General features: G+C 46.5%; 1 protein-coding gene across 2 annotated transcripts in view; it reads left to right on the forward strand.

Moving 5' to 3' along the window:
• The first annotated feature begins 856 nt into the window (after window positions 1-856).
• The window catches only part of Shld1 (shieldin complex subunit 1), an 81,963-nt gene continuing 69,636 nt past the window's right edge, over window positions 857-13,183 (forward strand). Inside the window, exons 1-2 of one of the 2 annotated variants that reach the window (XM_075962264.1) lie at window positions 857-880; window positions 8,308-8,492. In XM_075962264.1, the coding sequence (XP_075818379.1) occupies window positions 8,312-8,492 (181 nt within the window). In that variant the 5' untranslated portion in view covers window positions 857-880; window positions 8,308-8,311. Of the gene's footprint in view, window positions 881-1,647; window positions 1,690-8,307; window positions 8,493-13,183 lie in introns of those variants that run through there. The other variant, XM_075962263.1, reaches the window with a different exon arrangement.

The raw sequence follows: 13,183 nt of genomic DNA on the forward strand, positions 1-13,183 counted from the left end.
GATGAGACTTAAAGCCGGAACTCTGGCTCTCCTACTGACAGCTGTATGGCTGTAGCTATTGAACCTCTCTGAGTTTATTGCCTGAAAAAAAAAACAACAACAACTAACTTCTTTTTTTTTTTTTTTTTTTTTTGGTTTTTCGAGACAGGGTTTCTCTGTGGCTTTGGAGCCTGTCCTGGAACTAGCTCTGTAGACCAGGCTGGTCTCGAACTCACAGAGATCCGCCTGACTCTGCCTCCCGAGTGCTGGGATTAAAGGCGTGCGCCACCACCGCCCGGCTAACAACTAACTTCTTGAACTACAGCTTTCACTTGTACAATGTTTGCTGGGTACTGAGTCCAGACCCATGTAGGTTTAGTGGAACATAGACTGTGGAAACAGCAGAAGTTTCTTTGGCTTCATCCTCTTTAAAATGTGTGAGTTCACTGCTGACCTGAAATATTTTCATTATACCTAACATTTGTTCCAATCTCTATTTAAGAATTGTCAGCTATTAAACTGACATTTTATCAAGCTAGATTAAACAAACAAACAAAAGCCTCAAGGACTGGCAATGTAGTTCAGTGGCAGAGCACTTGCCTAACGTGCACGAGTCCCTGGTAAGCAAGACCCCCAGCACCCAAGCAAGCAAACAAAAGGTAGTACGCACTGCTGGGAGGCTGTTTCCTCTAGACTGGAGCATTTCCTCATGAATGGAGGGAGAGTGGAGGCTCAGAAAGTCCATGAACCCACAAGAAACTTACAAGACTTTTGAGGGACTTCCGCCAGTGTTGGGGACAGGAGAGTTTTCTGTAACTTAGCTGTCACTAACAGCCCTCATACGTCATCACTTACGCGACGATGGGCTTTTCAGGGCTGTACTCGAGTCACCCACGCTCCTGTAAGTAACACAGCCCCCATGAAATCGTTGATCCTCCAATCTGGACTTGGATGGAATAGTTTCTTTGGTCTGGCATTGTCCTCTCTATCTGGGATACCAAAAAAAAAAAAAAAAAGAAAAAGAAAAAGAAAAAGAAAAAAAAAGCCTGTAGTAGGACATTTTCTTTGGACTGTCTGCTCCCCAGCAATGACAGAGAGACTTATTAATCATGAAAGTTCAGTCAATAGCTTAGGTTTCTTTTTGGTTAGCTCTTATAAATTAACCCATTTCTATTAATCTCTGTGCTGTCCCGAGACAAGAAGAATTTGCACGCTCTGTGGCTAAGCCATATCTTCAGCCCCTCAAATTTTATCTTTCAATAGTCCGTCCCCTTCTTGTTTTTTTTTTTTTTGTGTGGCTCAGAAATTCTAGCCCGAATAGAATCCATGCAACAATATTAAAATATTTTCTTTCATCCTGTTTGAGAGAATCTTGTTGGCCTTAAAGTTTATGATTGTCTGGCCTCACTCAACCTCCTCCCCAAGGTTGGGGGTCAGAGTGGACTTCCAAGGCCGGTTTTCTTCTTTCTTATCCTCTTTATAAGACATTTTTCATGCTAACAAAATTCCAGTTCCTTTGCTGCCCGCCAAACGAACTTACAGACGACCTGCCTACTGCAAAGGCCAGAAAAAAATGCCCTCAGTTAAGATGGCCGCAGCTGCCTTGCTTTGCCCTTTTCTGACCTCAGCAAAGACTACTTCCTTTTAAACCTCGTTTTTCCCATAACGAAGATGGAGCCGGCATTTCCGGTTCCGGGCTCTCGTCGTGGGGTGAGTGACTTGGGGCCTGGAGGAGGAATCTCTGCCGCTTTTCTCCTCCTTTCTGGAGCGCCTAGGGAAAGGAGCAGGGAAGGGAGGAGCGGCTCTCGCGACACTTTATTCCACGGGGTTTCCCCGGCACCTGCCCGGCCCCTCCGCCCCAAGCCCTGCCCACTGCACCCTTCTTACCTGCGCTGGAATTTAGCAGTCGGGATCAGGACTAGTTCCAATTATTGTTGTTTTGTTGGTTTTGCTCTTTGAGACAGTGTCTCTCTCTACATAACCAAACTCACAAGATCTGGATGACCTGGAATTTCCAGATCTTTCTGCCTCTGCTGGGATTAAAGGTCGGGTCTATTCTAATTTTAAACAACCATATTAGTAATTTAATTTTCATAAACTCTGAACTGTAAACTACAATCCGTTTTGTACCTTAGCGGCATTGTGAAATTATCATCACAACCTTGGATTGTTCATCACCCCAAAGAAAACTCCTGAGGAACATAATCCTGAACCTGGGAGCCACCTGCCCCAACCCCAGTCCTGTGACCAGAACGCTATCTGCCTCTATGGTTGTCTAATTTGCATGCTATATAGACGGAATCAAACAGAATGTGACTAGCTTCTTTGGCCAGGGATTTGTAAGGCTTGTTGTTGGGGCTTGAGAGAATTGCATTCCTTTAATGCCCAAAAATGCATAACTGTATTGAACCCTATTGCATATTTTTATTTTTCTAATAATCAGGACCTTCCCAACTATTATTTTCCAGAGTACCCCACCGACTGCCCATCAGTGTGGTTTTACTTCGGGGCTAGCTATTCTCTTTCGCTGCCTTTGTGCCAGCACTATGGTCTTCCTCACTTTACAGGTTTCTCTTGTTTGGCCTTTTGAGACAGTGTCTTGCTACACAGTCCAGGATGGCCCTGAATTCAAGGTCCTCCTGCTTGTGTGCCCCCAGATGCTGGAATCACATCTGGCTTGCACTGATTTATCTCCTTGTTTTTTTGTTTTTTGTTTTTTTCTTCCTTTAGGTTAGTTTAGTAACCTCATTTTTATTTTATTTCATCTTATTTTGTTTTATTTCATTTCAGGACAGGGTCTCACTATGTATGTAGCCTTGGCTGGACAGGAACTCGCTGTGTAGATCACCTGGTTTCAAACTCAGAGATGGGCCTGTCTCTGCTAGGATTAAAGGCATGTGCCACCACCCCTGGTGAATAGTACCATTTTAAGACACTGGCTTCTGATGCATGAACCCGGAATGTCTTCCTTTTCTTTAGTGTATGTCTTGAGCTTACTTAATACAGCCCTGTTTTATTTCTGTGCTTTTATAAATGTGAATCGGTTCTGATTCACCTTTGAGGTTTTTGATCACTAATGTGCATTAATACACATTGATTGTGTGTATGTTGGTCCTGAATCTAGCAACCTCGTGAAAGTTGTTTAGTTTTTTAATTTATTTTGTGGATTCTTTAAGGTTTTCTGAGTAAGATCATGTCTTCTGGGTTTGTTTGGTTTTTGCCCTGAGGACTGAACCCAGAGCCTGGAACTTGCTAGACAATGCTTTACCACCAAGCCGCGTCCCCTACCCCTGAGTCCTGTTAATGGGGATAATTTTATGGCTCTTTTTCCAATCCGGACACCTTTCATTTCATTTTCTTGTCAATTGTGCTCTCTAAAACTTCTAGCACAACACTGACCAGAAATGGCAAGCGTAGACATCCGTGCTGTGCTCCTGATTTCAAGATGAAAACATTTAGCCAGCCTTACTGACCATCCTTACTATGGACTTTCAGAACCACCCTTTATAAGGTTGAAGAAGACGTTTTCTATTCCTAACTTTTTGAGTAATGGTATTTATCAAAAGTTTGCATGTGTAGTTGTGGGCTTGTCATTTATTCTATTATTAATGTGTGAGGGTATGCAGCTGGATTGGCAGAGGTTAAAATAACTCTGAAGGCTGAGGATGTAGTTCCGTTAGAATTAGCAGAGTGCTCGCTTATCATCAACAAAGCCTTGGATTTGCTCTCCAGTGCACACAAACCAGGCATACACCTGTAACCCCAACATGGCAGAGGTAGAAATAGGAGAGTCAGAAGTTCAGCCTCATCTTCAGCTACACAGCAAGTTCAAAGTCACCTCCAGATACATGAAACTGTCTAACCCAAGCAACCAAAAGAATAAATAAAATGATTTTAAAAAAATTACTGAATTTTGGGTGTTAGTTCCATCTAGTCCTAAAATATAGTCATTCCCTCCCATTTTGTGCGTGTGTGTGTGTGTGTGTGTGTGTGTGTATTGGAGGGCTGTGGGAAGTGCATAGGTCCTCCCAGTCTAACTGAGCTGCACCTCCAGTCCCTAGAGCCATATCCTTCGTGTACACTGTTGATGTTCTATAGGGACTCCTGTATGTGTGTTTGTCATAAAGGGCTGTAGTTTCCCTTTCTTTCGTTTGTTCATCCGTCCTTCCTTTCTTTCTTTCTCTTTTCGTTTCTTTTTGTTTGTTTGTTTGTCAAGACAGGGTTTCTCTATATAACAGTCCTGGCTGTCCTGGAACTAGCTCTTGTAGACCAGGCTGGTCTCAAACTCACAGAGATCCACTTGCCTCTGCCTCCCGAGTGCTGGGATTAAAGGCGTGCGCCACCACCGCCGGGCTCAGGGTTGTGGTTTTCTAGTGGTGTTAATGCTGATGTTGTCCTTATGCTGTCTTTTCTCTCTTTCTTTTTTTCAGAAGAGAAACTATGTAAATTCATTCTGTGGGGCTAGGAGTATAGTTTAGTGGTAAGGCACACTCCTGATATAATGAGGATCGGGCTCAATCTTGGCTTTCCTCTGTCCCATTGCATTCTCCCACACACATTTGCTGACTCTTGGACAGTGTATTTAGAAGCAGAGGTGCATATGCTTATTTTATAGTGCCAAGGGTTCTGCCTTCCGCAGGGTTGTTTTTACTTTGTTTTGGCACAGTGCTCAGCTTGGAATTTTGAGCATTTAGTTTAAATGATTCAAAATACAAAGCAAAATACCACAGCAGTGATTCCTTTCATTAGTGGATCAGTTTGCTGGTCTTTGAAGGCAGGCAGAATATACTGTTCGCATCTGTGACGTTTTCCCTCCCTTCCACAAGCCTCCTGCACCGAAGTGAAGCCAGAGGTGCCATGCAGAGGTCCCTGCTGAAGCTCCAGGCTTGCTCAGCTGTCAGTATGCCTGCAGAGAGACCGAGAGACGGGATGTTCTGTTTTGGGGGAACTTATCTTTCCACTCCTTTTAGGAACGATCAGCTGATACCTTGGCTTATCCTCCGTCTGGGCAAAAGTCCGCAGCCTTGCCAGATGTCAGTGTTGGTTTGCTTGTACACTTGCTGTCTTTGCCTGGGGCTGCTCAGACTGGGGAGGCTGGGGGCCTTCACGCTGGGCTCAGGCAGTGGGAGCAGCATGGGAGTCCCGTGTACTATATACTTGACAATGGTAAACTGTCCTTATTACACTGCTCATAGTATTCTGAAACTGCCTCTTCCATTAAAGATATGTCTTTGAGCTCTTTCGAGTTCTACCATTTTATTCTTTTTCATTAGTTCTATCATTTTAATAGCTGTATAGTGTTCCTTGCTTTGAAATAATTCTTTCTTCCAAAGCTATTCCTGTGTTCTCTCAACTCCCTTGGTAGCACAGCTGTGGCATCCAATTGTCTCTTCTAATTGACTTCCAGGTCCTTCTTAACACTTCTCTATTCATTCTGTTATTAAGTTCTGGTCTCCTTTGAGTTCTTTTTTGTTTTGTTTTTCTTCCAGTTTTTTTTTCTTTCAGTTTTTCAAGACAGGGTAACCCTGGCTGTTCTAGAACTAACTCTGTAGACACAGCTGCTTTTGAACTCACAGTGATCCACCTCTGCCTCCCAAATGCTGGGACTGAAGGCAAGCTTCACCACTGCCCAGCTTTAACTGTGTTCTCGCTCTTTTTTTTTTCTTTTGAGACAGAGTTTCTCTGTGTAACAGGCTATCCTGCAACTTGTTTTGTAGACTAGACTGGCTTCAAACTCACAGAGATCCACCTGCCTCTGCCTCCGAGTGCTGGGATTAAAGTTTAACTGTATTTTTAATCTCTCCCTTACTCTTGACTCATAGGACCCTGGCCTAGCTCATACAGCCCTTCTCCATTGCGTAGAGTACCAGGGTGTGAATGTCCGTTGCTTATGGGACTGCCTGCAGCCACTATTGAGTAGGCTCCCATCCTGTTAGCCCGTCTGTTTTCCAGTTACTAAGTGTGCAAGCACAACGGTGCACACACAACCTTTGGATGGCACGTGGTGGCTTGTGACAACCCTGGCGTCGGGTACATGGCCGTGAGCTCATAAGAGAAGAGGGCAGGAGTGGGCGTCCTGCAAAGCACTTCGTGTGGAGAACCCAGCACCCCACAGGTTCAAGACCCAGGAAGGAAAGTGCTAGGGTTTTCTTGGTTGGTTTGTTTTTTAATTTTATTATTACTAATTTTTTTGTATATGGGTGTTTAAAATTTATTTTTATGTGTATTCCTGCATGTGTGTCTGTGTACCACATTCATGCACTGACCACAGAGTTCAGAGGTAGGTGTCAGATCCCCTGGAACTGGAGTTAGAAATGGTTTCAGTTTTGTAGGGCACTATACAGGGGCTGGGAATTGAACCCAGGTCCTCTGGAAGTACAGCCAGTGCTCTTACCTGCTGACCCTGATTTTTTTTTTTTTTTATTTTTTGAGACAGGGTTTCTCCGTAGCTTTTGGTTCCTGTCCTGGAACTAGCTCTTGTAGACCAGGCTGGCCTTGAACTCGGAAATCCGCCTGCCTCTGCCTCCCGAGTGCTGGGATTAAAGGCGTGCGCCACCACCGCCCGGCTCTGGCCCTGATTTTAAACAAGAATTTTTCCAGTCTTTCATCCAGCAAACTACCCCTGAGGACAACAGAGCTCACCTAGAGAGTTTTCTGTATCCAAGATGCTGACAGAAGCTAGGCCCTTCCTGTCCTTCCTGGAGTTGAGAGCAGGCTAAGGGGGCTCTGTGACCATCCAGTCAAGACCACATGGCTTGTTCCTCAGTGTACAAATCACCCTGTGTTGGTGATGGTTTGTCTGTCTGATTTTTGAGATAAGGTCTCAGACTGTAGTAGAGGCTGCTCAAACTTGTAGCAATCCTCGGCCTCCTGAGTGCTGGGATTATTGACATGGGCAACCACACTTAGCATAAGTGATCCTTCATGCTCATTTGAAACTCCCAATGCCCCCTGCTGCTTGTGAGTCTAGCCTGGTTCTTCTTCTTCCCCCTCTTCCCAGCCCTTGGTTTTATTTATTTAATTTAATTTAATTTAGTTTATTTTCGGGCAGGGTCTCCTCTAAGTTTGTCTAGGCTGGCAGTCTTGCTTCAGTCCCTAAAATAGTTTGGATTATTTGCCTGAGCCACCAGGCCTGGTTTAAACTGGTTTTTGTTTTTGTTTTTTATTCTTTTATTCCTTTTCTTGAACAAAACAAACAAGCAAAAAAAAAAACTTTTTAAAAAAACTTTTAGCATACAAAGTAACAAATTTCATCAAAGCCTACCACTGCACTGGGTTCTCCTTGCCGCCCCCATCAAACCGGCTCCCTCCGTGCTTTAGACTTTGGCCATGGCCATGGCTTCCCAGCTGCTCTGGGGTGGGTGTGCTTCTTCTCAGAGTCCACCCTTATTTCCACTCTTCCTTGTTTGAATTTACAGAGTTGACATAAGGAGTTTGAACTGCCCCAGACTCTGAGATCTGTGAAAGGACTGGGTGCAGGCTACGGAGGGAACACATGTCACCTGATTTTCAGTACCAGATAAATAACCGCAGAATAACCTGGGATGTAGCCTTGGTCCCAACTAGCCCCTGTCTTCTAGACGTATTTAGTATTTCATTTCATAAAATCTGGACCAAACCCTTCTATTACCTGAAACTGTTCACCTCTGCCGTATCCTAGACATTTTCCTTCTCATCAAGCACTTTGCAAGTGTTGTAGCTCAGACTGTGGTCTCGTCGTATACAGCCCTTCTGAGGCCGAGGCAGGCTTGTTTCCAGGCCATCTTGGGCTGCTCAGTGAGTGCCAGGGCACACCGGGCTACCGCGTGAGATTTTGTCAAAAAAGAAAGAAAGGAAAAAGAACAACTAAAGCCCCAGAAGCCCCCTAAGACCTAAAAACCCCAGATATTCTTGTTGCTGTCGAGTTCTCGTTCTACACAGACCCTCACCAGAGAAGAGTCTGATTGGACATCCCAAGTGCCAACAGTTATCCTCCTTTCACAGCTGAAATTACATTTATAATATAGATTACTATTGTTACTATTTGTTTGTTTTGAGACAGTGTTGCTGGTTAGCCCAGGCTACCCACAAACGTGTAATCCTCCCCGTCAGCCTCTCGAGTTTTGGAATGACAGATGACATTTTGGAATGACATCCTCAGGTGAAAGTGTGTCTTGTCTCACAGTCAAGGGAACTTGGTGTCCAAACACTGGGTGAAAGGGAAAGAAAGGAAACACCATGCCTTAGGGGAAGAGCGTGGCTGGTCTCCAGGACTCCCCAGGCCGTGATCTAGGGCAGCTCCTGCTGCGCACAGCCTGTGGTGTGGAACTGCTTTGCTTTCCCTTGCAGGCCTATGGAATCCCAAGCTGACACACCCAGCAGCCAGTCAGTGGAGAGCTGCTCCTTGGATCTCCCAGCAGCGAGTGACTTCAGAGGTCTTGAAGCAGCCCCAGAAGGCAGCCAGGGCGCAGGCAGCAAGTCTCTGAGTTCTCTGGACTCCCATTCTTTCCCTTGCTCTTCAACTGCTGATCCAGGTAATAAGCAGAGTTCGAATCGAACTGACTTTAACAACTGGCAGAGACACAGGCGTGTGGTGGCTCTGTTTCTCCACTTAGGAGTGAGTTTTTATCTCACCCTTTACCCAGCAACACTGTGGAGAAGGACTTCAAAGAAATCCCCCAGAGAAATGGTGTATAGGAACTGGGGATGCAGAGGTGATGCCCCCGGTCCTTCCCTCAGGGAGCTCAGAGTTTGGGGTGAGCCATAGACAAAGAAAGGGAAGCAGATCTTTGCTATTCCTTCCTGGCCCCGTTCTGATCTCTGTCCGGAAGTGCTCGGAGACGAGGAGCACTCGGCTTGACAAGGAGGGTGGGATTGCGCTTTGCTCTTTCAAGGCTGCAGAAAACAGAAGTGTGAGCGTTGTGTGCTGTGGGTGATGAGGATATAGAGCCACTTTTTGGGGGTGACTTCTGCCATGGAGCAGCTATGGTGGGTTCTTACGTTCCAGGGTAGGGATGTGAGGATTTGAAATGTTAGGCAGGAGAAACAGAGATTAGAAAGAAACACAGAGACACAGGACAGTCATGGGAGGGCAACTCAGTGAATCCTGAATGCTGAATTTCAAACTCTGAGTTCCCCCACATTGATTTTTCAGACACTTTTATACCCCAATACAAAAGGGGGGAAGAAGGCAAAGGACTGCTTTAACATGACACGAAGGACAAACAGAACAGTTACTGCTCCAATACTTGAGACATCAAGCCATTAATTCCTGAGCAAAGTATTTGATTTTGGGGCAGTGAACCCACCCAAGACCAAGTATCCTGCAGGCAGCGACTTCCTAAGTCAAACCTCCTATTTCAAAAAAAGGAGCAGCCGGGCGTTGGTGGCGCATGCCTTTAATCCCAGCACTTGGGAGGCAGAGGCAGGAGGATCTCTGTGAGTTCGAGACCAGCCTGGTCTACAAGAGCTAGTTCCAGGACAGGCTCCAAAACCACAGAGAAACCCTGTCTCAAAAAAAAAAAAAGGAGCAGAAGCATGCTTGGATTCTCTGACCTATGGTCAGGGTGGAGGGACTCCATCTCTGTGGGCCATCTTAATGTCCAGAACACCAAGTAACCACACTCTGGGTCAGGATCTCTTTCTTGTTTTGTAGCCACACCTGTTATCAATAACTTTGAAAGAGCAAAATAAGCTCAAACTCTCTGACCTTCAGGCAAGGTGGAATACGTTCACATTTTGGGGTTCCCACAGGATGCCAGAGAACAGCAGTGAGGGCTGCTGTGTGTTGTGGGCAAAGAGGATGATAGATGCGGGTTATTGTGCTTGCCTGGAGCATGTGTGCATATGGGGACAACTATGTGGGTCCCAGGGATTGAACCCAGGCCATCAGATCTGAAACACCTGTACCTTCTGAGCCATCTTTCCAGCCCCTGGTCTCTGGATTTAAATGAGAACCTTTCTATAAACTTTCTTGACTGAATTGCAGAAGTTGATGTTTTAAGGCTAATGGTAATTTAATTATTGAGCTGGAAAGCCCATCTCTTGCCTATGAATTGTCCAATCTAGAGTCCCCAAACCTGGATTCAAAGTTTAAATATACCAGTTGCTGACCTGAGCTTGCTAGGTAGACCAGGCTGGCTTATACTAACTTTGAAGTTAGTATAGAGAGACAAGTGGGTCTCTCTGCCTTCTGAGTACTGGGATTAAAGGTGTGTGCCACCACCCCTGGTTCCATAGAGTCTCATGCAGTGAAGACTAGTCGTGAACTCCTGGTCCTCACTCTGCCTCCTGAGTGCTGGCATTACAGGCACATACTTCGATGCCTAGCCACCTGTGGTTTACTTGAATGAGCCTGTTTTTCATATTTACATGCTGGCCCGTTTGCCTTCCTATCACTGCAGGTTTGTAGGTAGTTGTAGTTGGGGTTTTCCTCCCTGTAGCCCTGCAGCAGATTCCTGCCCACAGTTGTCTGCTCAGATCCAGGCAGGCTTGCCTTTGCGCTGATCTCCAGGGCCGTCCCCATAGCTGCTGTTCTAGCCCAGATGCAGCCATGTTGGTTTGTGTGTTTCCTGTCTGTATAGTGGGGAAATTCCTCTTCTGAGGAATATTCTAACTGGGCAGTCCATGGGGTAGCTCTGCAGTGGCCTATGATACCAGTGCATACTTAGTAAGGAACACTTGACTCTTTTCCTGTGGCTTGTTCTTGACTCCAAATAGAATCAGCCTTATACAGCTTGCAGGGATGGTGGGGGCTTGGGATGGAGGGCTGAGAGTGAACTTAGTAGCTGGCCTCCCTAGCTGTTAAATTAGATAGGATCCAGGAACTGACCATGAGAGTCTGGTCATAAGCCGAGGGCTCTGTGGTACAGCACTTCCCTGGCATGCCCAAGGCCCCCAGTGCAATCCAACACCAGAAAATTAAAGATATATTAGAATTCCATTGAATTAACCCTCCGTCAACATCTCTAGTTGAAATCCAGGCAGGAGTTGGCAAAAGAGTAGAGTTTACAATAATGGGGCGGGGCAGCCTGTGGCATCTACCTGCAATAGGTAAGTAAGCCAGTAGGCATTCACCAAAGCCCAGCATGAGCTCCTGGGATAGGCAGAGCACAGGTGGCTTATCCAAGGCCCGGAGGTGGGGTGGAGTTACAGTTCTAACCCCTGGAAGAGTGGCAGGCCAGAGAGGACCGGCTTCAGGCTTTCTGTTCTATTTCGTTTACTTGTTCATTTGAGACAAGGTCTCAGTTATAGCACAGGCTAGCCTGCAACATCACAGGGGCACCCTGGAGTGGGACTCGCACTTCAGCCACTTCACATTTCACAACCTGCTGAGAGGTCATGACCCTACTTGATGGTGAAGCTTCTGCTTTCGAACCTAGATAGATGATTGACACCGTGCGTCTTCTAGCGGCCATTTGAAAGAAAAGCTGGTAACTTGTAACTTTCACAAAGCCTCCTCTATAGCGTTCTCTGAGACCTATCATCAAAACATCTGTGTGCAAAACCACTGCTTTGTGTGCAGTCCCAGAAAACCTGCACTCTGACATGAATTCGTTCCATAAGAACTCTCCACCGGCCGTATTGAAGTGTGGATTTCAGAGGCTAGAAGCTGGGTTTGCTCTGGAGTTGCAGACCCAGTTCCTTTCACCCTTTTTCTGTTCGCACTGAATTCTGCCAAGCATCAGGGAGAAGCAGAGTTGATGGATGATGGGGCTTGTCATGGCCACAGATAGAGTCAGGCCAGGTAGGTGCCCCTGATCCTGGACCACGGCTCTTCTGTGTGATGAACCTGCTGCTAAATCCCAAGCTGGTAGATTGCCAGTGGTACATTGGGGTTTTCATTGGTGTGTGACTTTTTCTTCTATGCCATGTACATGAGTCAAACCTTAGATTTCCCCAGAGCTCCAGGTGTCCTGAGTCCACACACAGTGGAGAATGAGCCCAAGCTGTTGCCTCTCCAAACCCACCTGCTACCGGGACCCACAGAGCCAAGATGCTGGCCCTTTCCACTTCTTTGTCCCTTGATTGGTCCTCTTCCCCAGGCTCATGGCCACCACCTCATCTACCCACGGGATGAAGCCTACTCTGGCCCAGAGGCCCATGGTCCTGTCTAGGAGCCCTCACTGAGTGTGTATCATCGTGTACCACTATTCATGCCTGGAGGAGGCCGTTAGAGGCAGAGGCACGAGTCTTTAGAGCACTTTCTAAGAAACTAATGGGTTATAAGAATCCCGGGAGTAAGCCAGAATAACCTCAAAAGTTTCTTTTGTTCCCATCTGGGCAGGATAGGCTGGGCTGTCATCTGCATTAATAGCCGCGTGTCTGTCCTGAGGTTACCAGTTAGCCACTTCTCAGGAAGTGCTGTTGAAATAAACAACCATTGCCTCACACAGGCATAGGCTCATGAAGCTCTGCCCCATGCCTGTCCCAGTAGATAAAACAGAAGACTCAGTGCTGCCAAGGTCTTCCTGGGACACATTTCCATCCTAGTGCGTGAGTCTCTCTAAGATTGTCCTTCCTCTTCCCTGGCAGCAGCCCCAAGCTCTCCTGTAATCTGGTAGCTGTGTGATTTGTTCAAAACAACCGATCCAGCAGCAATGCAAGGCTGTAGAGGCGCACAGCCGCTGAGCACAGACTCCTGGGGCTACTCTATAATCCTGGACTCCTGTTTTCTGGCTTAGCCAAGTTTTAGAGCCTTAGTTGCCTGGTTCCCTCTTCGGGTGGTCTCCCTCCTTGGTCAACTCCTATTCGCCCCATGAGCTGTTGAACGGGATCTGCCCACCCCCTCCCTGACTTTGCACATGGCAAAGGACTCAAACTCCTTGCCTGTTAGATACTTGCTGTCCCGGCTGCAGGAATAAAGGGAAACATAGATATGAAGACACAAAGAGCCGTATTAACTGATGAATTGTCTCCACTAAATATCTCAAAGGCAAGGTCACGAGGTTTCGTAGGGCTTGGTAGTCAGGTAGGTCCTGTAGCATATCTTCCCAGGGCCCACGGAGCCTTGTCCTGCAGATACCCGCAGTGAGTTCTAAGGCAGAAAAGAGGCTGTCTCTGCAGTTGTTTAGACGTGGCAGGACGGGCGGAGGAAATCTTGGCGCTTTCCTCAGACTAGAACTTTTGTCTGAGAACAGTGCTGGGAGCTGGAAGGCAGACAGCAAGCCTAGTGCTAAGCACAATGAGTCTTTGATGATTAAAGGACTGAGCTGGCAGGTGGCTG

This window comes from Microtus pennsylvanicus, chromosome 2 (assembly GCF_037038515.1).
Source record: "Microtus pennsylvanicus isolate mMicPen1 chromosome 2, mMicPen1.hap1, whole genome shotgun sequence".
Taxonomy (NCBI): domain Eukaryota; kingdom Metazoa; phylum Chordata; class Mammalia; order Rodentia; family Cricetidae; genus Microtus; species Microtus pennsylvanicus.